The sequence below is a fragment of the Pseudorasbora parva genome, chromosome 19 (genome assembly GCF_024679245.1).
Source record: "Pseudorasbora parva isolate DD20220531a chromosome 19, ASM2467924v1, whole genome shotgun sequence".
NCBI lineage: Eukaryota > Metazoa > Chordata > Actinopteri > Cypriniformes > Gobionidae > Pseudorasbora > Pseudorasbora parva.
This window is the reverse complement of record NC_090190.1, coordinates 30,247,143-30,272,391: the sequence shown is the minus strand read 5'-3', so window position 1 is coordinate 30,272,391 and position 25,249 is coordinate 30,247,143. Positions and strand designations below refer to the sequence as shown.

The following is a 25,249-nucleotide window of genomic DNA, read 5'->3' as shown; positions in this document are numbered from 1 at the left end:
CTAGCAGGTAGTAGACCTCACCAGGCCTCCCTGAGGGAACGAGTTCCCAGTTTCTGGCTACCTCGACAGTTGGCTTTGACTGCTATCAGGGTTTTTTGAGGGTCGTCTATAAGCCCGAAGCTGCCTGAGTCTGATCGGACGGTCGTAGGCCCAATTAGTTCAGTCTGTAGGCTTGTAAAAAAACTACAATTCCCAGAATGCTTCGCTGCCCTGTTAAGCCATTCCCAAAGCTACCTTCTGGATTACTGTGACTGAGTTGGAGAAGTCACTACAAATAAAAACTGAACGTGTCTGTTCAATATAATGAATGAGTCACCGCGCGAGTATCACAGCACTAACTGCAGGAGTCAGATAAATGAGCTGAATGAGCTGAATGAGCTCTCATGATGAGAGCTGAGGTAATCGTGACTACACTCGCGGCATACATTCACAACGCGAGTTCAGTCTGGTGCGTTTTAGTTCATGCCTTTGCAAGCTTAACTTTCATAGAAATTAATTTGAGAAGTTAAACGACTTACATTGCTCACCATAGCTCCGTTTAAATGAGTGCCTGCAGCTGTGAGCTGAGCTCTGAGTGTGATCTCCCATCCCCCATGCGTGGGTTCAAAACATGCGGAAATGGCTCCCTCTGCTGGCTGTAGTCTTTAGCCTTTGGCCAAACATCCCTCCGATGATCTAGGAGGAGGAATTTTTCCAGAAATAAAATGCATAAATCTCTTGTCTCAGGAGGCTATGAGGGGGTAAAGCACAATCATTTGAATATATGATTTGAATATATGAATCTGGTGGATTAATGCGGGACTGAAAAACAGGAATGGCAGGATGAATCCTCCCGTACGCTGGAGGTAGTTTGAGGCGGACTGTCACTGGGCTAATGATTTTAGTGACAGGAAACGGGCCAAAGAATTTGGAAGCGAGCTTATTACTTAGGGAACGCAACAGAATGTTCTTGGTAGAAAGCCACACTTTTTGACCCACGACGTACACGGGAGGCTTAGACCGGTGGTGATCAGCTTGGGCCTTGGTGCGTCTCACGGGCTCTATTCCATGTGTTCCATTCCACCTCTGGAAGATGGTGTGTGCGGAGGGGACCGGGCCTTCGGATTCCAGACTGGGAAAGATAGGTGGCTGGTACCCTAAACTACACTTGAACGGAGAGAGGCCTGTGGCTGACACTGGTAACGAGTTGTGAGCGTACTCAACCCAAGAAATCAGTTGGCTCCAAGAGGAAGGGTTTTTGGCGGCAATACATCGTAACACTCGCTCAAGATCTTGGTTGGCTCGTTCAGTTTGACCATTGCTCTGGGTATGGAAACCCGAAGACAGACTAACTGTCGCCCCCAGTAATTTACAGAATTCACGCCAAAATTTGGATACAAATTTAGGGCCCCCTGTCGGAAACCACGTCTGTCGGAAGGCCATATAAGCGAAAGACGTGGTCTACGACAGCCACCGCTGTCTCCTTGGCGGAAGGTAATTTAGGCAAGGGGATCAAATGAACCATTTTCGAGAACCGGTCCACGGCGGTCAAAACGACCGTCTTGCCCTGGGAGGGCGGAAGAGCGGTAACAAAATCTAGAGCGATGTGGGACCAGGGTCTCGAAGGAACAGACAGCGGTTGGATTAACCCACACCTGGGGAGCGATTGGAAGTCTTACCCATGGCACAAACTGAACAAACCAAAACAAATTCCCGGATGTCACGAGCCATACCAGGCCACCAAAACCGTTGCTGTACCAAAATTTTGGTTCTATTGACTCCCGGATGGCAAGCAACATTGGAGCTATGACCCCATCTAATTACGTTGGACTGAACTCCCTCTGGCACAAATAAACGATTCGGTGGGCCACCAGGCGGAGGCGTTACCCCTTCTAAGGCTGATTTGACCTTCGATTCGACCTCCCATGTGAGTGATGAGATGATGAGTCTCTCTGGAAAAATGCATTCGGGAGTAGACGGGCGTTCGGAGCGGTCAAAAACGCGAGATAAAGCATTGGGTTTGATGTTCTTAGAACCCGGGCGGTACGATAGAGTAAATTCAAAACGTCCGAAACAAAGAGCCCACCGAGCCTGCCTAGAGTTGAGTCTTTTGGCAGATATATTCCAGATTCTTATGGTCGGTCCAAACGATAAAAGTAACCCCCGCTCCCCCGCTTTAACCAATGACGCCATTCCTCCAATGCAAGCTTAACTGCCAACAGTTCCCTGTAACCAATGTCGTAATTACATTCGGCTGGTGACAGACGGTGAGATAAATACACGCGCGGATGCATCTTGTCGTCCGAGGGAGAGCGCTGGGAAAGAACCGCTCCTACCCTCACCTCTGAAGCATCCACCTCCACCACAAACTGACATGATGGATCAGGGGCGATGAGAATGGGAGCCGAAACAAAGAGGCTCTTGAGGTTGGTAAATGCAGTTTCGGCTGCACCAGACCACCTGAACGTCACTTTGGGGGAGGTCAACGCTGTCAGAGGCGCGGCTAGTTGGCTGAAATTACGAATAAAACGTCGATAAAAATTTGCGAACCCTAGGAACCTCTGCAGGGCCTTGCGGGAATCTGGGGTTGGCCAATCTATCACAGCCTTAACCTTGTCGGGATCCATGCGCATTCCCTCAGACGAGATGATGTGTCCAAGGAATGGAACAGACTGTGCATGGAAAGCGCATTTCTCCGCCTTGACAACCTCTGGAGCTAGCAACCTCTGGAGCACTAGTCGAACGTGCTGGACATGTTCCTGGAGAGACGAAGAAAAAATCAAAATGTCACCGAGGTAGACATAAATGAACTGATCGACCATGTCTCCAAGCACGTCATTGACTAGTGCTTGGAAGACTGCTGGGGAGTTGGACAGCCCGAAAGGCATGACCAAGTATTCAGAGTGCCCCCTGGGGGTGTTAAAGGCAGTCTTCCATTCATCCCCCTCTCTTATGCGGACCAAATGATAGGCATTACGTAAATCCAATTTTGTGAATATGGATGCTCCCTGCAACCTCTCAAAGGCTGAAGACATCAACGGCAAAGGATAAGTATTCTTTACTGTGATGTTGTTCAGCCCTCGGTAATCAATGCAAGGTCGCAGGGACCCATCCTTTTTACCCACAAAAAAGAACCCTCCCCCCGCCGGAGAAGAAGAGGGGTGGATGAACTTGGAAGCTAGCGAATCAGAAATATATTTCTCCATGGCCTCCCTTTCTGGAATAGAAAGTGAGTAAAGCTTGCCTTTAGGCGGAGATGTACCTGGCATAAGGTCTATTGCACCGTCATAGGGACGATGAGGAGGAAGAGAAGCAGCCCTGGACTTACTGAACACTTCCTTCAGGTCGTGGTATTCTTCGGGCACGTAAGACAAATTCACCGCCTCCTCCTGTAACACAGAACTAGACACAGACGTACGAGCAGACACAAGACAAGAGGCATAGCACTGATTACTCCAAACAGATACTGAACTGCGTCCCCAGTCAACCCTGGGATTATGCTTGACCAACCAGGGATGACCGAGGACGACGGGCATGAGGGGTGCGTCAGTGATGTAAAAAGTGATGGTCTCAGTGTGATTGCCCGTGATGGTGAGTGTGATAGGTTCAGTGGTGTGAGTGATGGTGCAGAGTCTGTCTGTTGATGGCGTGTACTGAAATGGGTGTGTTGAAGGGGTGCGTAGGAATCTGGAGTTGGGTGGTCAGTGCACGATCCATAAAATTACCCTCGGCTCCAGAGTCCAAAAAAACCTTGCAGCTATGTGACCGGTCTGCCCATTGCACTCTTCCCGGCAAGAGAGTTGCGGACGAGGATTTCCTCAGTGAAGCTCCACCCGACAGTAGCCTCCTCTCTACTGCCGGGCTTGATCTTTTAGTGGACAGTTACTGAGGAAATATCCCGCCGCACCACAGTACATACACCGTCCTTCGGTTCTTCGGTGTTCTCTCTCCTGCCGGGAAAGCTGAGCTCGACTCACCTGCATGGGCTCGGTGTCGCTGGGTGGGCTGACCGTGTCTCTCGCCGATGGTTGGACCAGCTCGGTGGGCTCTCTGACATGGGTGCGCCAGCCTCGCATCTCCAATCGGGAGTCCACTCGAAGTGCTAGGTCCATGAGGTCGTCAAGGCGGTGGGGAAGCTCCAGGGCATAAATCTCACGTTGGACACGGTCAGCCAGCCCATGCAGGAATCTGTCCCACTGCGCCTCTTCGTTCCACTTGCTCTCAGCGGCCAACGTACGAAACTAGATCATGTAATCTGACACAGAATCCTTGCCTTGGCGTAATTCTGAGAGCTGGCAGGCCGCTTCACGACCCGTAGCGGCGCGGTCAAAGACCCGTCTAAGTTCCGCTGAGAGTGTTCGGAACGAAGAGCAGCAATGATGGTCGTTCTCCCACACCGCCGTTCCCCAGACCGCCGCCTCACCAGCGCAACCTTTGCTCTCTCCGTGGCGAACGTAAGCGGTTGGAGTGAAAAGAACAGAGAACAGCGAGTCAAGAAAGGTCTGCATAACTCAGGCTCACCCGCGTATCTCTCAGGTGTGGGGATGCGTGGTTCCTGATGGTTAGGGCTGGCAGCTGGATTGGGGGAAACGGACGGCGGGCTGGGCGCACTGGGTGATGTCAGTTGCTTGATTTGAGTCGTGAGCTCGGACACCTGCTTGACTAGTGCCTGCACGGCTCGGGCGTTGGCGGTGACATGCTCCTCCTGCCGCTCCATCCGCTGACTGTGGGCAGTCAAATACTCCTGTAACTCGATCAATTTCGCTGGATCCATCTTTGGTCAGATCGCTCTGTCGTGAGCGCTGGGAAGAAAGAACAGCAAGATCCAATTGCGAAATAATAAAGATTTCTGTCTTTCAGTAAGGTAGCACGAATGTCTTTCACAAGAAAGTCAGGTAGATCAGTCTCAGGTGGTAATGGGGCAGTGAAGCAGCGCAGTCCATGCGGAGAGCCGGCAGACACAGATGTTCCGTGAGCAGGGAGACAAGGGCAGACGCGGTCGGGCGGAAACAGAACCGAGCCGAAGCAATCCCACGAAGAACACGAACACACAGGAACCACAAGACACACTGCAACGATCTGACAACAGACTGAGTGAGAAAGAGGAATATATGGGCCCGGTAATGAGGTACAGCAGGTGAGAGTGATCAGTGATGAGTAATCAGTGACCATTGCTATTGAGGCATGATGTCCACTATAGTGGACAGATGATTAATCAGAATTTTCTCCAAATTTAAAATCAATAATTGGAAAATTTAACTGTGGTATGACTCATACCACATATACTTAACTTATACTTTTACTTATACACATATACCACTATACTTTTTTTTTTTTTTTTAAACTGCAAGAGTCTCCTAAGATAGAAGGAATGGATGGACATTCCGGAGCAATTTGGCATTTCTGACTGGCCATTGGCCATTTTGGTCACTTGGTGTCAATGTATAGGAAGATGCAAAAGGTTCAACTGTAGAGGTTGATGGTGCAACTATGCCATCAAAACCAATGCATATGCAAAAAAATGCTTTTTGAATAGCTGTCCACTGTAGTGACCTCGATGCATGAAAGTGTTAGCTTAGTTATACCTCTTTAATTGTGGTGTTGAAACTTCAGACCCACTTTATTTTAGGTGGCCTTAACTACTATGTACTAACATGTAAATTAATAATTTGATACAATGCACTTATTGTGTACATACATTTTTTCACATTGTACTTCCATTTAAAAAATGGCATGCATGTAATTACATCTGTTATAATTACATTTATAATTAAACAGTTGGCACATCCCTTACAGCTAAACCTACACTTAAACTCACCCCCAAACCACACCTGTCCCTAACTTTACCCGTATCCCACCTCAATATCAGCAAAAGTGTTTTACAATGCAATATAAACACAGTAATTGCATTGTGCTTATTTTTTGATCGTTAGTACATAGTAGTTAAGGCCACCTAATACAAAGTGGGAATGTAACTTAAAATGCTCATATCCAGGTGTAAATATTCATCACTGTTTTTAATGTTTGCTGACCCCATCTGTTTGGTATTGAAATAATCCTCTTCTAAAGTCTTAATTGATGGTAACCGTGCGTTCACACCGCCACCGGTGAGAGCGTCAAAATTCGCTCTTGCCGCCCTGTCAACGTCGCTCTAGAATGCTTCGTGGACGCGCTGCCGCTCTGACGTAGATCGAATGTTTTTTCTTTTTATAAACTGTATTTAAAGAGGCTGCAAATTAAACAAGCATGTTGATGGATAGACTGAACACAAGTAGGGTATAAATTAATCTCATGAAATCGTTTAAATGTGAAAGTAAGAATGAACTGCATACCCACTGAAAAACAAGCATTCTAGCACCTATAAAAACAGTGTTGCGCGACTTCTTAACAAATTACACATCACTATAAATGTCTTGTTATAAATGATTGGGAATCCCGCACAGCAATGATCAACTTCTCTTACATTTTGCTTGGGAACTAATGTGGTAGGAACCAAAGTTTATATGCCTGTGTTCTCTGGATTCCTCTCAAGCGGAGCACTTCAACATTCTGATTGGTTGCCGCCTGTTGCCGCCGAACCACGTCATAGCTCATTGCCATAAAGTTGAGCTGATTTCAACTCTCCCCGGCGCCCAAATCGTCCAAGACGCGCCGCGCCGCTCTCGTCGGAGCTCGCTGCCCGGCTCCCATTGAAAGTGAATGACTTCCGGCCACCTTGCCACTCTTGCCGCCGGCGGAGTAAACGCACACTTATATTATGTTACTATAAAATGCATCATACTAGTTTTACCATACTGTAAGGTAGAAACTTCACACATTCTTCAGACCATTGAATGAAGGCAGAAGATAGACTCTCCCGGACATCTCTGATTGGTAACCTCACAAAAATGGGTGTGACTGATGAGGTTTTAATGAGCTCCCATATAAACATCTTAGCTCGATCTCTTTGAGAAGCCACACTTCCTGATTTTTTTTTTCTGCAGGTCACCTTCAAGTTAACTTCGTTGGATTCAACATGGACTATCCAGAAGGACTCAACAAGCGCTTCAGTGCACTCCCAGCGAAAGGGTAAAATAGCGAGTCTTGATAGTTAATTAGTTGTTGGCTTTATGAACTAGCTAGTCAAAGGTGTTAAGCATTACTGATTGCTGGGTGATATAATAATATATATTGTGGAATTGATTTAACCTTTTTTAATATAGTTTATACACTCACCTAAAGGATTATAAGGAACACCATACTAATACTGTGTTTGACCCCCTTTCGCCTTTAGAATTGCCTTAATTCTACGTGGCATTGATTCAACAAGGTGCTAAAAGCATTCTTTAGAAATGTTGGCCCATATTGATAGGATAGCATCTTGCAGTTGATGGAGATTTGTGGGATGCACATCCAGGGCACGAAGCTCCCATTCCACCACATCCCAAAGATGTTCTATTGGGTTGAGATCTGGTGACTGTGGGGGCCAATTTGGTACAGTGAACTCATTGCCATTTGAGTGACAATGGCATTTGTCATTTGAACTCATGAAACCAATATGAAATGATTCGAGCTTTGTTGCATGGTGTATTATCCTGCTGGAGGTAGCCATCAGAGGATGGGTATATGGTGGTCATAAAGGGATAGACATGGTCAGAAACAATGCTCAGGCAGGCCGTGGCATTTAAACGATGCCAAGAAGTGTGCCAAGAAAACACAAGAAAGTGTGCCAAGAAAACATCCTCCACACCATTACACCACCACCACCACCACCAGCCTGCACAGTGATAACAAAGCATGATGGATCCATGTTCTCATTCCGTTTACGCCAAATTCTGATTCTACCATCTGAATGTCTCAACAGAAATTCGAGACTCATCAGACCAGGCAACGTTTTTCCAGTCTTCAACTGTCCAATTTTGGTGAGCTTGTGCAAATTGTAGCCTCTTTTTCCTATTTTTAGTGGAGATGAGTGGTACCCGGTGGGGTCTTCTGCTGTTGTAGCCCATCCGCCTCAAGGTTGTGCGTGTTGTGGCTTCACAAATGCTTTGCTGCATACCTCGGTTGTAACGAGTGGTTATTTCAGTCAAAGTTGCTCTTCTATCAGCTTGAATCAGTCGGCCCATTCTCCTCTGATCTCTAGCATCAACAAGGCATTTTCGCACACAGGACTGCCGCATACTGGATGTTCTTCCCTTTTCACATCATTCTTTGTAAACCCTAGACATGGTTGTGCATGAAAATCACAGTAACTAAGCAGATTGTGAAATACTCAGACCAGCCCTTCTGGCACCAACAACCATGCCACGCTCAAAATTGCTTAAATCACCTTTCTTTCACATTCTGACATTCAGTTTGAAGTTCAGGAGATTGTCTTGACCAGGACCACACCCCTAAATGCATTGAAGCAACTGCCATGTGATTGGTTGATTAGATAATTGCATTAATGAGAAATTGAACAGGTGTTCCTAATAATCATTTAGGTCAGTGTATATCACATAAGCATACATGATAGAACACATTTGGGATGAATTAGAGCGGAGACTGCGAGCCAGGACTTCTCGTCCAACAACAGTGTCTGACCTCACAAAAGAAGAATGGTCAAAAAATCCAATGAACACACTCCTAAATCTTGTGGAAAGCCTTGCCAGAAGAGTTGAAGCTGTTATAGAAGCAAAGGATGGGCCAACTCTATATTAAACCCTACGGATTAAGCATGGGATATCATTCAATTTCATGTGCATAAAGGCAGGCATCCCAAAACTTTTGGCAATGTACTGTATTTCACAATGTGACTTAATTTCCTAGTTTTTTTTTTTCATTTATTATTATCTTATGCTGAATCAGGAATCAGGAATAAAGAGATTTTACTGAATATAAGTAGCGTTGCAACTAAATGTCAACTAACTGTCATTAGAGTATTTGTAGACTGTCTGATTAACATTTACTAAAACTTTATTTTGTTGGTCCCCCAACAGACATTCTACTGACTATAAGTAACTTGGCAACTACAATTCAACTTATTCTACTAACCCAAACCCTAACACCTAACCATAACCTACCAGTCTACTGAAAGTCTACAAATACTCTAATGACAGTTAGTTGACATGTAGTTGCAAAGTTACTTATAGTTAGCAGAATGTCTAAAGTGGACTATCGAAATAAAGTGTAACCAAATAAATAAGTTTAGAACCAAACTATTTGTTTATAGAAAACAGAATGAGATTATAAAAGTGTTTTTAGCTTTCAGCGCATGTGGCACACACTGTCCATTTTGCAATGTCTAACAATAAAACATACAGATAAAATAAAAAATAAAGGCTTTCTGAGTCACAGAATAACAACTGTGAAGAAGAAAAAACTGCTTGAATTACGCTACAAAGACTCCATTGTGTGTTAAGTCTGTGGCAGCACTCAGGGACAGGGCTCCTCCAGTAATGCTGTAATTCTGTAACACAACCCTCTATGTCCTGTACACATCCCATAGACAAACTCTTATGTCGTGCCATATGTCACACTGCCTGCCACTCATGTGTCATTGATTACTACGGATTCACAATCCTTCATCAATGTGGCCCCCGGAAGGTGTTGCTATCTCACATGTCCGCTGCTATCCGCGACCTCCTCCCTCCTGCATCTCTAATACTGGTGTGTTATAAAGAATAGCTATTGTGAATGCTCAGTGGCTTGAACGTGAGATTTTGGAGATATATTTGATAAATTTCTTGGAATCACAGTATAGTTCCCTTAAAAGCTTCTTTTTTAATGCAACACAAAAGTTTTTTTTGTTGATGTTGTTGTGTACAAATGTGCAAAAAAATCACTATACATGTCTGGAAAAGCTTTGAATAGTCTCAAAATATATTCAGGAATACAGCAACGGCAACAAACCAGAACTTCTCTATGCACTTTGTCCTTGGTATATCTGATCTCAGTGTGCCGGAGGCCTGCCCTAATTGTTCCTTCTTGCGAGTAAACAAGGCGATGCTAATGCCTCAGTGATAGGCCGCCAATGATTCCATCAACTCTTGGCATCCTCTCTCAATGCTGGACATAAGCATAATGCTGCCATTTGTTTTATGTCGCAACAATATCATGCCCTCACACTTGGCACCGCCACACATGGGCAAAAACTCACAGAAATGCTCACTCTGCAACAAAGATTTGTACAAAGAGGTTTCAAATTTAATGGAGTTCCTGTTTTCACGTATAGTTCATAGGATATTGATTCTGAAATTTAAAAAAAGTAAGCAATTTTAAATCAAAGAATAATTGCAATACAAAAATATAAAAAATGTTTTAAAATAGTTAATTTATTAGTACACTTTAAAAAAATACTGGGTTGTTTTAAACCAATTTTGGGTCAAATATGGACTAACCCAGCAATTGGGTTGTTTTAACCCTTCGGTTGGGTTAAATATTTGCTTAAGACAACCCAATCACTGGGTTAAAACAACCCAATTGGGTTGTTTTAACCCTTCGGTTGGGTTAAATATTTGCTTAAGACAACCCAATCACTGGGTTAAAACAACCCAATTGGGTTGTTTTTTACCCAGAATTTTTGTAACATATGGAATTATGGAGTGTAACATATGGAATTATTTGTACAAAATGTCTTCCACTGAAGCACAAATTGGAGTCCACTATAGTCCACTTTTGGAGTCCACTATAATTCATTCATTATATTATGTTAAATACAGTCAGAAAAAAAGGTAAATTGCTGTCAATGGGGCGGTAACCCTAAGGTACAAAATCTATACTAATATGTATTTTTAAGGTACTAATACACACTCTTAAAGTACTGATATGTACCTTTTCACTTTTGTACTTGTGACAGCACTGTACCTTTTTCCTGAGAGTGTAATGATAATGAAAAAGTGTGTAGACATTTACCTGCATGAAAATATATCCTCAAAACTGATAAATCTGTAAAGTCTGTGAAATAGTGCTGACTTGGGGCGGCAGTGGCTCAGTGGTTAATGTAGATTGTCTACAAACCTAAAGGTTGGTGGTTCGATCCCCGGTTCCACTTGACCAAGTGTTGAGGTGTCCTTGAGCAAGACACCTAACCCCAGCTGCTCCCGGCGAGCTGGATGGCGCCTTACACGGCTGGCATCGCCGTCGGTGTATGAATGGGTGAATGTGAGGCAAAAATGTAAAGCACTTTAGATGGCCATAGGGTCTGTTAATAGCGCTATATAAATGCAGTCCATTTACTTGCGGTGCTAAATATGCTCTACAGTCAACCAATACACCATCCAGGGATTTTTTGTCTGGCCTTTAGATTGGTTCCTCATGGATTCGTAGACAGAGCTTACCATCTGTGACGATCAATCATGTCATCCTGTATTTCAGCTGGAGATTATTATTTGACTTTTCAGGGAAATAGATGTTTAAACTGCACACTATGTTGGTCTCCAGTTATTTTCACAATGATTTCTCTATAGCAAATGGAAGTGGTGGTCGGGCCAAAGCTGCTCTGTGGGCGTCTTGGTCGTGATCTGCATACTTCTCGTTGTTTTGGGCTCTCTCCCATGTTTGTATCCCACAAGATCACATCAAGAATTGTATTGTTTGCTCCTGTCTCTTTCACCCTTTTCTGAGCAACAAAGCCTCTCGTCTTCAACACAAGGGCACTTGAAGTACAACCTGCCCACTCCCTGCATTCCTGCACTGATCTCTTAAAGATCAGTGGGAGGTTTGTAGATAGCCAGCCCTTCGGCCAACAGATGAGCTTCTGTGGACCGGTCAGAGTGAACAAAAACGCTTCTAGCTCCATTTATAGAGCTGCAGGGTTTGCTATAAATTGAAACTATGAGCCCAGGCTAACTTAGTTGAATATGCGCATAGACAAACATTGTGAAGGGCATGTTTTGTGGCTGCTGTGCACTTCTGAAAATACTCAATGTGTTCTCAGAATAATCACACAAATGTACACACTGAAAATATGTCAAAATTTGTTTGTGTTCAGTTCCACCCGTAAATGCTTATGACTGAACAGCATAGATTGTTGTAAGGGTCCTATAGGGAATATAGGGATTTTTTTAAATAGACATAATACTACAAATGTCACAATTTTCTCATTCATCACCAACACATTCTGTGTACAAGATGCTTTGCAACACGATCACATGGTAATGCATATTAATAGTACGAGTGTGAAATCTCATGGAATGGATATAGCAAAATTAGGCGTGCATATTCTTCGCAGTTTTTCGTGATACGCACTTTGTGGCGTGTATATGACACGCTCTTGGGTAGGATTAGGATGGTGGGGTGGGTGGTTTGTACGTATAATACGCCATAAAGTCCGTATCATATGCATGTAAAAAAAACGCGGACCATATGCATGCCAAAACTCATTTTGTATACATTCCATAAGATAGTAATAATCATAAATACTCATAGTATTTATACGCATCCTACATTATCTTCAATTTTGAGCCAACATTTGTTGTTGTGTGGTTGTAATGCTCTGCAATGTCAGCTATGGACAATATACGTTAAAATCAATTTATGCCAGTAGTGAAACGTGCATTTATATAGAGATTTTTGATTACTTAAAATACCTTTATATTTGAATATGCATTATAAGGAAGAAAAAAGCAAATAAACAGTCTTTAGCTGCATTTTAGAAAGAGAAGACATCAAGAGATTTGAACATGATGCATTTACAACATTTAGCTTTATCTAACTTCAGCTTTCCATTTGGAATCACAGCCTTATTTTAAAATTGCTGCATGTCTAGATTTGATGGTATATTAAATTGACTAGATGTGTTTACAAAGTCAGTGCCTCATTTCTGCCTGCGTTGTGTTGTTTTCCTGAGCTATTTCACATATGCCTCATTATTTTAGCTTGTTTGAATGAATTTCCTCTGCTAATGACCTTGTGGAAAACATCTTGAGGACAAAGGAAATCACAGCCTCACATCTGGGTGATCATAGCGAAGGAAAATCCTTTGTTTATATGATCAGAAATGTCAGTTTTTGCAAAAGATACTACAACAAGAACAAGAAAAAGAGAATACATTTTTAAAAATGACCGAATAATAAAAGCAGCATTTTTTTTTTACTATGAAACACTGTGGCCTTTGTTCTCTGGGCCAAACTGGCAGCACAAACAACTGGCAATTGTTTTGAAAAAAGTAGGGGAAAAAACGGCATTCACCCTCATTCGCACGTACATTCATAATGTTTCTCTGAAAAGCACGGTGGCGACCATGCTGAGTATCACACACAGCGGTTGGTTAATGAATTGCAAAGTCATTGAAAATTAATTTCAAGATGTGAGGGGAACAGAATGAGTGGGCGAGTGCAGGTTGCACAAATCACACTTCAGAAATCAGTCCAAGAACTAGTTCACAGCATTTCGAAATAAAACAAGGCGTGTTGCTTCAACTGAAGCATGACAACATTATGTGTCTGTGTTCCTTAAATGTCTGGAGATGCGCTTTATCGTGTTGCATGAATGAAGCATGGCGACATATGTCCGCAGCGAACGATTCCAAACCCTACACGCTGCAAATATGCTATTTCTCAATGTAAACTATTTGTATAATGAACATGAGTCATCACGACAATGGTTTGATTGTGCGGAAGCCGTTCTTCACTGCGCTCTGGTTCTTTCTCATAGACAGGCCTTGTTGTGCTCGGCCCAAGTCGAGGCAGATGTGGACTAGAACAATAGCAGCTCCTTTTATCAGAGAGCAGGGTAGTGACACCCTCCGCGGGCGCATAGGGCTCGAAAGAATGCCTGGCGCCAGCCCAGAATCACTGACGCTATTACAGACCCACCTCATCTCCCGTGATGCCATGCAACGGAGGGGACGACACCTTCAAAGGCCAGCCCTTCTTCCTTAGAAGTGCCGAAGACTATCGGGAAGGTTTGCAGAGCGTCCCCAGAGCGGAATTTGGATTGAGCGAAGAAGGACATTCGTGGGCCGTCCAGACTGTAGACCACCAAACAGATCAACACCTAGAATGGCCACCGCAAGCACCTCGGGACAAAGCGCCTTCGGGCTGGGCAGGAAGAAGAAGGCCCCTGGTCTCCTGGATCAGATCGGCAGGTTCTTTGGAGGAGACAAAAAGAGAAAGGCAAAAGTGAGTCATTTTAATTTAAAACATGTCATGCGACAACTTCTTGCTCGGTTTCGTGGGGGAAACACTGGTTCCAGATTGAGAAGCTGAATTCGAATATAGTTTAGGACTCATTGGTGATTGGATTTGTGTTGAATTCGTTTACAGACATGCAACTTGGGGCTAGAGAGGTTCTTAATGAACGGGAGTTTAAATGCATATGTGCTGCAAAAAGGCTGCCTCGTCTCATTTTGGCTTGCATTAAACAAATTATGTTATTGACCTAACATGCATTGGTAGAAATGCCTGACGGTATTCTGCAGTATTGCCATAGTATTGTATGTGTATCGCTCACAATTTAAATCCTACTATTTAGTGTTCTGTTTATTTCCCACCTAATAACGTCTATATCAATAAATAATGCACAAAGTTATATTATATCAGTGAAATGTCAAATATAAACATTTCAGAAAATTTCATATCCATACTTTCAAGTCTTATTACCAGATACAACGATTTTATTAGTTTTAATTTACAGAGCATTTCAACAAAGAAATGGTCTTAAATCTCAAATAATGAACGACTCAAACAAAACACAGTTCATTCTACTTCAGCAACTGACAACTTCATTGAGAATTCTATTTTGCTTTCTTTAGCAGCAACTGGCCATAGCAAAAGAAGCTTTGGACACAGCTGTTTGCAGTGCAAGGGATATCATTATAGGAGTGTTCTGTTCTGGCAGTAAAGTGCAATTAGCTAGAGCTTTATCTTTTGACACTCATACCTCCTTTTTGAAAAGTCATTGATGTTCAAAGCATGTTAGTTTATATGCAAAGCAATTTTGATTAGCATGATATTTTTATTTCCGCTTTTGCCTCTTCTATGTTTACTCCTGGCAGGCTAGTCACAGAAACTGAAAACCTGGATTGGTCAAGTCAAGTCACCTTCATTTATCAAGTGCTTTTTTTACAATTCAAATTGTTTCAAAGTTGCTTCACAGTTCCTTTCAGCTGTACAGCAGTCAATGTCCAGCTTAAGTATTATTTCCGTTGTAAAAATCATTAGTTAGTAATTAGTTAATTTATCTATTCAGCAGCTCTGGAGAAAACAGTGATGTCATCGTCCAGCTCAGTTCTCATACAATGGTGTCAATGCAGTCAGATCAATAATATTGTTGAATATTAAATGTCAACCTAAGCAAGCCAGAGGCGAAAGTGGCAAGGAACCAAAACTCCCTCAGGTGAAAAAATGGAGAGAAAAAACCTTGGGAGAACCCGCAGGCTCAGTCGTGGGGCCAGTTCTCCTCTGGCCAACAAACGGGGACCACTTTATTCTGATGGTCCCCTTTAGACATTCTGTTGGCTATAAGGAATATTGCGCCTGCATGTCAACTAAATTAGAGTAGTTGAGTATTAGTAGACTGTTAGGGTTTGGGTTAGTAGAGTAAGCTGATGTGCTTGCAAAGTTACTTACACCCTTAAAAATAAAGGCGCACAGGAAGAACCAAAAAGTTTTTTTTACAGTGATGCCATAGAAGAACCATTTTTGGTTCCCCAAATAACTGTTTTGTGAAAGTGTCTTTTTTTCAAACCATTTTATAGTCTAAACATTTTTGTACAATAAAGAACCTTGTGTGCAAAGGAATGGTTCTTTGGATATTAAAGGTTCTTCATGGAACCATACACCCTGCTAAACACCATTTAAGAACCTTTATTTTTAAAAACATATACTAAGTTGAATGTCTGCTGGGGAGCATAAAAATAAAGTATTTGCGGATATTAGGTAGAGTTAGTTGACATGTGGGTGCAACGTAGTCAGAATGTCTAAAGGGGACCAAAAAAATAGTGTTCTGAATCGATATTGGTTAAATTTCCAGTCCAAGAAGTTGTCGTCTTAATGCATGTTACACCTTGACTCTGGACATTTCTCTTTCATTTATTTGAAGGGCTCATTTCGTGGTCATCTATCCTCCTCTCCACAGAGACCCCAGCACTCTTCCACCCGTCGTCGTGGAGATGTCAACCCCGTGGTGCATTTCTTCAGGAGCTTTGTAAGTACAGTTTCTGTGTACAAGTCCCAAATTTCAAAGAATCATGTGAAACTAGCAAAAGAAACCTCAGGAGAAGAAAAAAAATCAATTCATCTGGGGACATGAGAATGATATTTTCACACCTCCTTGTGTTCTCAACTTTAGCTCCCACTGAGGTTGTTACCGCACTCAAAGCACAGAGCAGCAGGAAAACATAACCTCATCCAATGTATCGGGTCAAATATATATTATAAGAAAGAGCATACATAGTTGATGAGGACTGCTTAATACCAAACCAAAACATCAATAAGGCAACCCAAACAAAAGGCAACTTTCGTCCTAGACATGCAACATTGTGTCAGGCCAACTTCGCAGGCCAAGTTTGTCGTCATGTTCAACATGCAGCCCGTGTTTTCTTTGCTACAATAGTCCAGACTTGTTTTTCTCTCAGACAGACAACATTACACACACACTTACATCACTAGTGTTAGATTATCTGCTATGTAAACTGTAAAAAAAAAAAAATATATATATATAATGATTTCAAACCTGTTCATTGGTAACATTGGGCTTTATCAGGGTTTATTGTTAAATGTATTTATACGCATTACTTTAGTGTTGTGTTACCATGGTGTTAAGTATACGTGTGAATGACTGTGCACCTTTTATATATTAATAGTTTCTTCTCAGCTTGTGGCAAAGCTGCTTGTGATAAGCTTTGATTCATCATGTGGCTTTCTCAACACCATTCGTTTTTTTGTGCTTGTCACAAAGGTACAAAGGTATTACAAAGGTAAAACAGATATTAGTATAGGTGTTCACATTGCAATAGCTAATGAAATATAGTAAATTTAAGTTACATTAGTACAACCTAAAATGTTGCTACCATCGTAAATTTCCAAGGTTTTCTTTCACACCGTCGTAAAGAATGAGTCAATGTCTTCAGATGAAAAAGCTGAGAATTTGTATGCGTGGAAACTTCCACTTGCCAGAGCAAAGATGTTTTTCTTGAAGTGTGATGTCATTCGCTTTATCATCACCTTCTTCACTTTTTATTTTTGTGATGTAAGATATGAAATGGATTTTTCCCTGAAAAACACAAAATCAGTTCTGTGGAAACTATAGCTTGTAACGTTTCCCCTTTTTTTCTCTGGGGAACATTAATTGCACGGTTGTTCCTCAGTTGTGTGGGCTTGTTCATTAAAAAGATACAGGCTCTGCCTTCATTATTCATCTGAACAAAAGCCAAATGAACGACCCCTGTAAACATCTTTAAAATGAAAAGTCCTTGTTGCTTATCTTGTTTGTATTACACTGGAGAACGCAGTGCCTTGTTATAATGCTCAGGCCTCTTCATTAAAAACTGTGCCTGTGCCTTTCGAATACCAAAAATGTTCCCTGACTAAAAGTTTTAATTTGTTTCTTGAAAGGTGTCCTCTCCTCGTCCCAAGTCAAGGGTAAGTCTCACATCCCATTTTTCTATTGTCATTTATCTAACTCCTTTTTTTTCTTGGTATATTGATTTGCAATCATCTGTAGTTCATTTAGCAGTGCTCGGGATATAAATAGTAGCAGAGCAAGACTGATGTTCATAACATTCTAGAGAGAATAGGTTTAACCCATGATAATTTTCTATGCCCTCTCGTATTCAGCAATGAAATTATAATTACATCTAAGAAACAAGAGAGAATCGTTCTACATTCTTTTCTTTTCTTTTCATTTGCAGTGGAGAGAAGTATTGGGCCTGGTACGTCACTCGTCCTTGACGTGATTCACGTTTGCATTCACACCCCCTTAAACAGATCTGATTGCAGGACGCCCTCCTGTCCCGTGTCTCATTTCTAATAGAGCTGTCGTGTTATCATTTGTTCTCTTCTTTGTTAATTAACCAATGCATCGCTCTAATTGCAGCTGCTGAACTTTTCGCTGCGCTTCATGCGATCTTCTCCTTAACCTGTGGGATACGATGTTTTATAAGGATGCGTGGGTTCATTCTTTACAAAACTCCACATTGATCACATTTTTAGTGTTTTTGAGGGCCAGGAAATATAAGCCCGTGCCATTTTCTAAGTGGAGTTTATTAAAGCTACACTGTGTGATATTTTCCCCCATCTAGCGGTGTAAAGGTATATGACCATCCAGTGAATATTAGTTTCTGTTCCTCTCAATTCTGATTTCGTTTTAACTCCTACGGTGGCCGATTTAGTCCAAGATTAACTTGGTAATCCCCCTCTTCACATTCGACACGGTGCCATCGAGTGTTAAACCACGAAAAGCGAAGCTGAATTTACGGGTATGTCCCTCTTTGGCTAATGTACTTTCAAGATGGAGGGGCAACATGGCGACCAGCATTCGAACCCCTCACCCGTATGTATTATTAATGGCATATTATAAACTTATATTACTTTATACTTTATTATAGAGAGAATACTTGAGAATACTTTATTACTTGAAAGAAGTTAATATACATTAATGAGCACATATATTTATGAAAAAACTAAGTGTTTTAGCTAATAAACTAAAAAAGTTACACAGTGTAGCTTTAAGCATTATTGCACTGTAGTTTAAATTTAGCCACATTTAATGCTTTCAATATAATTATTTCACTAATTAATGCAAGATTAATGCATGATTTCATTGCCAAACAAATGGTGTAAAGACAAAAATGCATGAAAAAGGGCATTACTTTAGAAGTCTTGTAATTTTATCCTAAGTGATTATGAATTTCCACAGCTTTCAGCTGTACTATAAAAGAGTGATCTCAGACACTGGAATGATTAAGATTATTAGAGAAATTTCAGTTTCTTTTTTTCTGTATATTTTCTTTTGACTTGATTGTTGCGCTCTTTCTTTTATGATGGAATTTCTCCTGACCCAGAGCGACTCTCTGCTTCTTGATGACTTTGAGACAGCGAGACTTTTTTTGAGTCGCAGCCGGTAAAGCAGCTTTCTCTCTAGGGGTCTTCAAACTGTTCACTCACCCCATGAACTCATACTCCAACCCATCTACTCCTTTCCCAGGTCCTGATTGACTGACTCACCAGCGCCCCTGTGTTTAAGTCACATGTTGTTTAACTCCACAGGCTCCAACACATGCAGCATTGGATGCATTTGAACATTAAAACTGACAGACACACACAAAAACCCTTTCTTTGGCTGGCAAAACTTTCCTATGGCAGATCGAAATATGTAAATAACCCATGTGATTGTCCTCATATGCACCCTAAATCACCCCCTCCTATAATACTCGATATGTGGCAAACATGTAACATCCCTTGTTTTGCAACCTGCTATCACACTTGATTTCTAAGCGTTGGTGCAGAAATGCATCACCAACCAAAAAAAAAAAAAAAAAAAAAGGAGGACAAAAATGCTATATTGCAACATTATGAACACAGGAAAGAGTTGCAGTTCTGTGAATGTTCATAGATATTTCTAAGACTTCCTTAAAGGTGAAGTGTGTCGTTTGCCATCACATGAAATTGGAAAAATAATGGTTTTCAAATAAGTTTTTTTTTTAAATAGGAACATTTCCAAACATTTTGACAGAAATATGAATTTTATGATTTTTTTTTTAATGCTTTATGCAATAGCTGGACGCACACAAATCACCTTTAAAGGGTTAGTTCACCCAAAAAAGAAAATTCTGTCATTAATCACTCACCTTTGCTCATGTTCTGAACACAAATTTAGATATTTTTGATATATAAATCCGAGAGCTCTCTGACCCGCCATAGAGAGAAATTTAATAAGCACTTTCAAGGTACAGAAAGGTAGTTAAAACATCGTTAAAATGGTTCATATGACTTCATATGATTGAACCATAATTTTATAATGCGACGAGAATACTTTGTGCGCAAAAAAACAAACATAATACCTTTATTCATAACAATTTCTTCTAGCCTGTGTCAGACTCTTAAGCTGTTGACGCAGAGCAAACAGTGCAGCACTTCCAGAACCCTGGCTTACCATTGGCCGACGCTGTTCATGTGAGCACCGTGACACACATGCACAAGTCGTTCTGCAGTAGAACTAGGAAGTGCTGCACTGTTTACTCTGCGTCAACAGCTTAAGAGTCTGACGCAGGCTAGAAGAAATTGTTGAATAAAGTTGTTATTTTGTTTGTGTTTTGCGCACAAAAAGTATTCTCTTCACTTTATAAAATTAAGATTGAACCACTGGAGTCGCATGAACAATTTTAACAATGTCTTTACTAACTTTCTGGGCCTTGAAATTGATAATTAAATAGCTGTCTATGGAGGGGTGAGAGAGCTCTCGGATTTCCTTAAAAATATCTTCATTGTGTTCCGAAGATGAACTTTCAGGTTTGGAGCGACATGAGGGTGATTTCTGACAGAACTAACCATATTAAGGGATAGTTCACCCAAAAATTTAAATTCTGTCATCAGTTACTCACACTCAAGTTGTCCCAAACCTGTATGAATTTCTTGAACACAAATTAAGATATTTTGAAGAATGTTGACAACCAAACAGTCGATGGACCCCATTGACTTCAATAGTATTTTTCCACTATGGGGTTGATCAACTTTTTTAGTTCTCCATCTTCTAAAAATATCTTCCTTTGTGTAACTCAGCAGAAGAAAGAAATGTATACAAGTTTGAAACAACTTGAGGGTGAGTAAATGATGACAGTTTTAATTTTTGGGTGAACTATCCCTTAAATATCATCCAATGCTGAACATTATGTCATACATTGTTTTAATACACAGTTTGACATATGACAAAAACTATTTTTATATAGTATATCATTAAACAGCACTGGGCCAGTATCCTCTCTGTGTTCATAAACTATGTGTTTTAGGCTTCCCCGTCAGCGCGTGGCTCGGAGAGCATTAGATCGCCTCACAGACGCAGACGAGAACAGAACACACTCTCCAGAATCTTCAACCTGGTGAGCCTAAAACAGCAGAAAAGGAAATCAGTGTTAGATCCTCTGAGAAAACTATCATATACAGGTTTTTTAATATATATCTATAAAAGAGGTTATTCTCATTTAAGCGCAATTACTGTTGATTGATGCACCTTTATGAAAACGCAGAAAGCAATTTCAACATTGAGATGTAATTAAGGCTATTAAATATGCTCAATAACAGGATAGAGGTTTGAGTATTGCTTTGAAACCATCTAGAACTCACTGTTTGTGCTTGAAGACGCATGTGGAAAAGTAAATGAGAATGTCCTTGATGAGACTATTGACTGATTCTGTTTCTGTCCCACAGTCACCCTCAGTATGCGAGTCCAATAATATCCATCTTTCACCACAGTAATGACACCTAAACTGTCAGTGAAGGCTGATTAGTCTTTCAGCAGTCATTGAGAGGCTTTTATTCACTTACGTTTTTCAAAATCAATTTTTATTCATGTTATAAATAATGCCCGTCTCTTCTGTTTCAATTTTACAATGAAAGTTGAGTCTTACCATGCACCCTACCCTTGCTTATATTCATTTAGTCATTTAGAGCCTCATAGTAACCTAAGTATTGAGGACTTTTGTCAGGTACAGGGCAGGGCATAAAAGTATTCATGTCAATTTGTTCTTGTTTATTCCAAAAAAGATTAGATTTTCAGCAGATTAAGAAATATCACCTGCGTCTTGTTCACAGTGAAAGGGAAAAAAAAAATCTGTCATCATTTACTCAACCTTATGTCTTTTCAAATCTGGCTTTCTTTCTTCCATGGAAAGTAAAGCTGTTAATTAGCATATCTGAGGTGTTTTTTGTTCATAAAATGAAAGTGGATAGAGACCAAGGTAGATAGAAAAATGGCATGGTCTCTATCCATTTTCATTATATATATATATATATATATATATATATATATATATATATATATATATATATATATATATATATATATATATATATATATATATATATATATATATATATGAAAGTGGATAGAGACCAATAATGATATATAGCATTATTTGGTAGAAATAAAGTAAAAACAGTAGTCTTGTGAAATATTTCAATTTAAAATAACTTATTACTCCAGTCTTCACTGTCACATGAACCATCAGAAATACTGATTTGGCGCACAGTTCACCCAAAGATGATTTTTTTGTTGTTGTCAATTTTTACTCACCCTCATGTCGTTCAACACCTGTGTAAGACCTCCGTTCATCCTCGGAACACAAATTAAGATATTTTTATTGAAATCCGATGGCTCAGAAAAGCCTCCATTGACACCAATGTCATTTCCTCTTTCAAGACCCATAAAGGCACTAAAGACGTCGTTACAAAGTCCATCTCAATACAGTGCCTCTACAATACTTTTATGAAGCGACAAGAATAGTTATTGTGCGCAAAAAAACAACAACTAAATAACGACTTGTATAGTGATGGGCTGATTTCAAAACAAAGCTTCGAATCATCGTTATGAATCAGTGTATCGATTCATGATTTGGATCGCCAAAATCGCGTGATTTCAGCAGTTTGGCATTTTGACACGCGATCCTATCGTTACGCTGATTCATAACGGGTCGAAGCTTTGTTTTGAATTCGGCCCATCACTATACAAGTCGTTATTTAGTTTTTTTTTTACACAAAAACTATTTTTGTTGCTTCATAAAATGATTGTAGAGCCACTTTTGTGAGATGGGCTTTGTAACGACGTCTTTAGTGCCTTTTGTGGGTCTTGAGAGAGGAAATGTCATTGGTGTCAATGGAAGATGAATGGAGGTCTTACGGGTGTCGAACGACATGTAATTAATGGCAGAATTTTCATTTTTGGGTGAAGTAACCCTTTAAGGAAAAATACTCAACAATGGTGATGACACGATTTTGCACATGGTTTGTCTGAAAGCATAATCAAAACACCACATAGAGAGGCAAACAACATTAAAAATTAAACATCTGCCTCAGGGGTTCTTTAATATTATCAAGGTTGAAAAAAATTGCTCAATATTTTGGTGGAAACTGCATTGGACCTTTTATCTTTTACAAAAAAAAAAAAAAAAAAAAAAAAAAAAAACAGTTCAGTATTCATTTAAAGCTTGGATTGGCACTATTTTTTACACCCAAGCAGTATGATGCACACGTTCAGCTCAAATCATCTACCTCATCTGCTCTCTTGGCTAATTTCCTTTTCTCCTTTTGTACTTTTCCCATGACAATCTCTCCTGAACTGGACACAATCAAATCAGGCTGGCTCTCCACGTTTTGCTGTAGAACTAGAACGCTGAGTGCTCAGATCACTCTTTTTGAAACGTAGCATACTGTTTTGGCTGGGTAATGCGCCTACAATACGGATGACTCAACTTTACTTCAATTTTTTTTTATTAAAAGGCTCTAGTTGTGTCATTGAACATTCGGTCCTTCACCCATCCTGCTGATGCTATGTGCTGTTTCCGTGCACGCTTCAGCATTTGTTCTTTTGTTATACATTTCAGAACTAACGGTGATGCAACGTTGATTTTGACCTTGTATAATCCAACACCAGTGTCGAGAAGGTTTTGTGTTACGCATCTGATATGACGTGGCTGGTTTTCTCTCCTATCTCAGGGAGAAAGCCGATCTCGCTCTCCACCCAAACGCTGGAGCACCATCTTCTGAGCCCTTCGCCGACCAGAAAAACACAAAGATGGAAGAGAGTGAAACGGACGAAAAGGAAAAACACGAGAGGGAGGATCTCTGCCCTATAGATTCACAAATCGCAGCGAGTTTAACAGACTAACATTGGCCATCTTCGCTTCCTAGATAGAGATACAATCCAAGTATCTGTTACATTCCTGCAGGGTTTCATAAGCATGTGTTGACTGTATGTGTGCAAAACTGCTGCAATAACTGTCAATGGTCAGGTGATGCGATACATCTAGTTGCTATACTGAAAGTCTCCCTCCAAAATTTAGTTGAAGAGACCCATTCTAAACTGTTCCAAGAGAAAAAAAGGCCCTCAGCAATGCAGATTAACTAAGAACCTTTAAACATAAGTTGGAAATAATGGCCATCAGAACCCATGATCTTATAGTTCTGAATTAGTCTCAGATGTATCTTACACAATGGGTTGTTTGTGTGACCTTAGTCTTCGTGCTACAAAAAAAAGGCCTCTCCATGGTTTTGTTGAGATCAATGTTCAACCTCAGTGATGTGCTGTGTATTTGTGGACGTTTATGTTTTTTGTGGTCCTTGTGTTGCATTATATATTGGTTATTTACTTTGCACCAGGAATTTGTATATAGGATTCCTTATTGTGTTTTGACAAATATAAAAATGGTGACCAGTTAACATTTACCTAATATTAAATTGATTTATTTGAGAAATTATTTAGCTTTTAATTAGGAACACGCATTAAAATCATTAAAAAAGGACTAAAACCCAATTCTGTGGACTATAGGGAATAGATTCTAAGCATATATGAAGCTTGGATTGTATGCCCTCAGATGTTGCACTGCATTATGTGTGTTAAAACAGCCTGTAAAAGTTGTCTGTGTCATTATATGTGCAATTTTGATGTTATTTTAGAAAGGTCTCATGTAATTACCAGGGGTAGGATTAATATTTAAATAACAGACAAGCAGAAATCTAGGACAAACAGTCACTGGGAGCTTAAAGGGTGTGAAACTGGTGGAAAGAAAAGGAAGGAAACATGAAAGTGTAAGAAGGGAAATGTGGGGAATGATAAACCAGGAATTCTGAAAGAGTGAAATGGAGTTTATTCAGCTGATTTTTTTTTTTTTTTTCCTGTGATGTTTCTCATGTGTCTTAATAATGTTCATTGTTTCGCGTCTCATAGACTCTTCCTGTATGTACGGTTTCTGAAAGAGTGCTGAATAAACATTAGGTCAAATATTCTCCCTGTCAGCGCTGGATTTGTCTCCAAAATGGTGCTACACTTTCCATAATGCACAGGATATTCTGAAGTGGCCAGGTGTTCTGATGTTATATCTTTAACCCTCCCTTTATTTATAAAGTAACGTTAAATAAAGAATCAGAAATGTATGAAGTCTGTGTTTGATTGTTCATCCTCAAAAATCTGTCACTTAATGTGTTTTTATTTATTTAGTTTATTTAGTTTAAATAAATGTTGTCACTACTCCAGATTAAAAAAAATTGTAACAAAATGAATATAATTAGTAAATTCATGAACAGTACACCATAATGACAATATGTTGCAATTGTTTGTCTATGTGTGCCATTCATCTTAATACATTATTCTGTAAAGA

At 40.6% G+C, this 25,249-nt stretch overlaps 1 protein-coding gene across 6 annotated transcripts; it reads left to right on the top strand.

The window, feature by feature from the left end:
* Positions 1-13,752: 13,752 nt before the first annotated feature.
* Positions 13,753-25,025, top strand: mbpa (myelin basic protein a). 6 transcript variants are annotated; one of them, XM_067426767.1, is made up of 6 exons: positions 13,753-14,060; positions 16,018-16,086; positions 17,496-17,522; positions 17,792-17,812; positions 20,888-20,977; positions 23,589-25,025. In XM_067426767.1, exons 1-6 carry the CDS (start codon positions 13,768-13,770, stop codon positions 23,758-23,760), a joined length of 672 nt encoding a protein of 223 aa, XP_067282868.1. In that variant the 5' UTR covers positions 13,753-13,767; the 3' UTR covers positions 23,761-25,025. The 6 variants fall into 6 exon arrangements, with proteins under 6 accessions (XP_067282868.1, XP_067282869.1, XP_067282867.1 ...); XM_067426770.1 differs by having other exon boundaries at positions 13,810-14,060; positions 15,982-16,086; XM_067426768.1 differs by lacking the exon at positions 20,888-20,977.
* Positions 25,026-25,249: the final 224 nt, after the last annotated feature.

Excerpts from the sequence above, each read along its gene's own strand:
- mbpa (XM_067426766.1), top strand. The coding sequence starts at position 13,768 with ATGCCATGCAACGGAGGGGACGACACCTTCAAAGGCCAGCCCTTCTTC. Across the intron at positions 14,061-15,981 it reads ACAAAAAGAGAAAGGCAAAA|GGCTCATTTCGTGGTCATCT; the intron begins GTGAGTCATTTT and ends ATTTATTTGAAG. Across the intron at positions 17,523-20,887 it reads CTCCTCGTCCCAAGTCAAGG|GCTTCCCCGTCAGCGCGTGG; the intron begins GTAAGTCTCACA and ends TATGTGTTTTAG.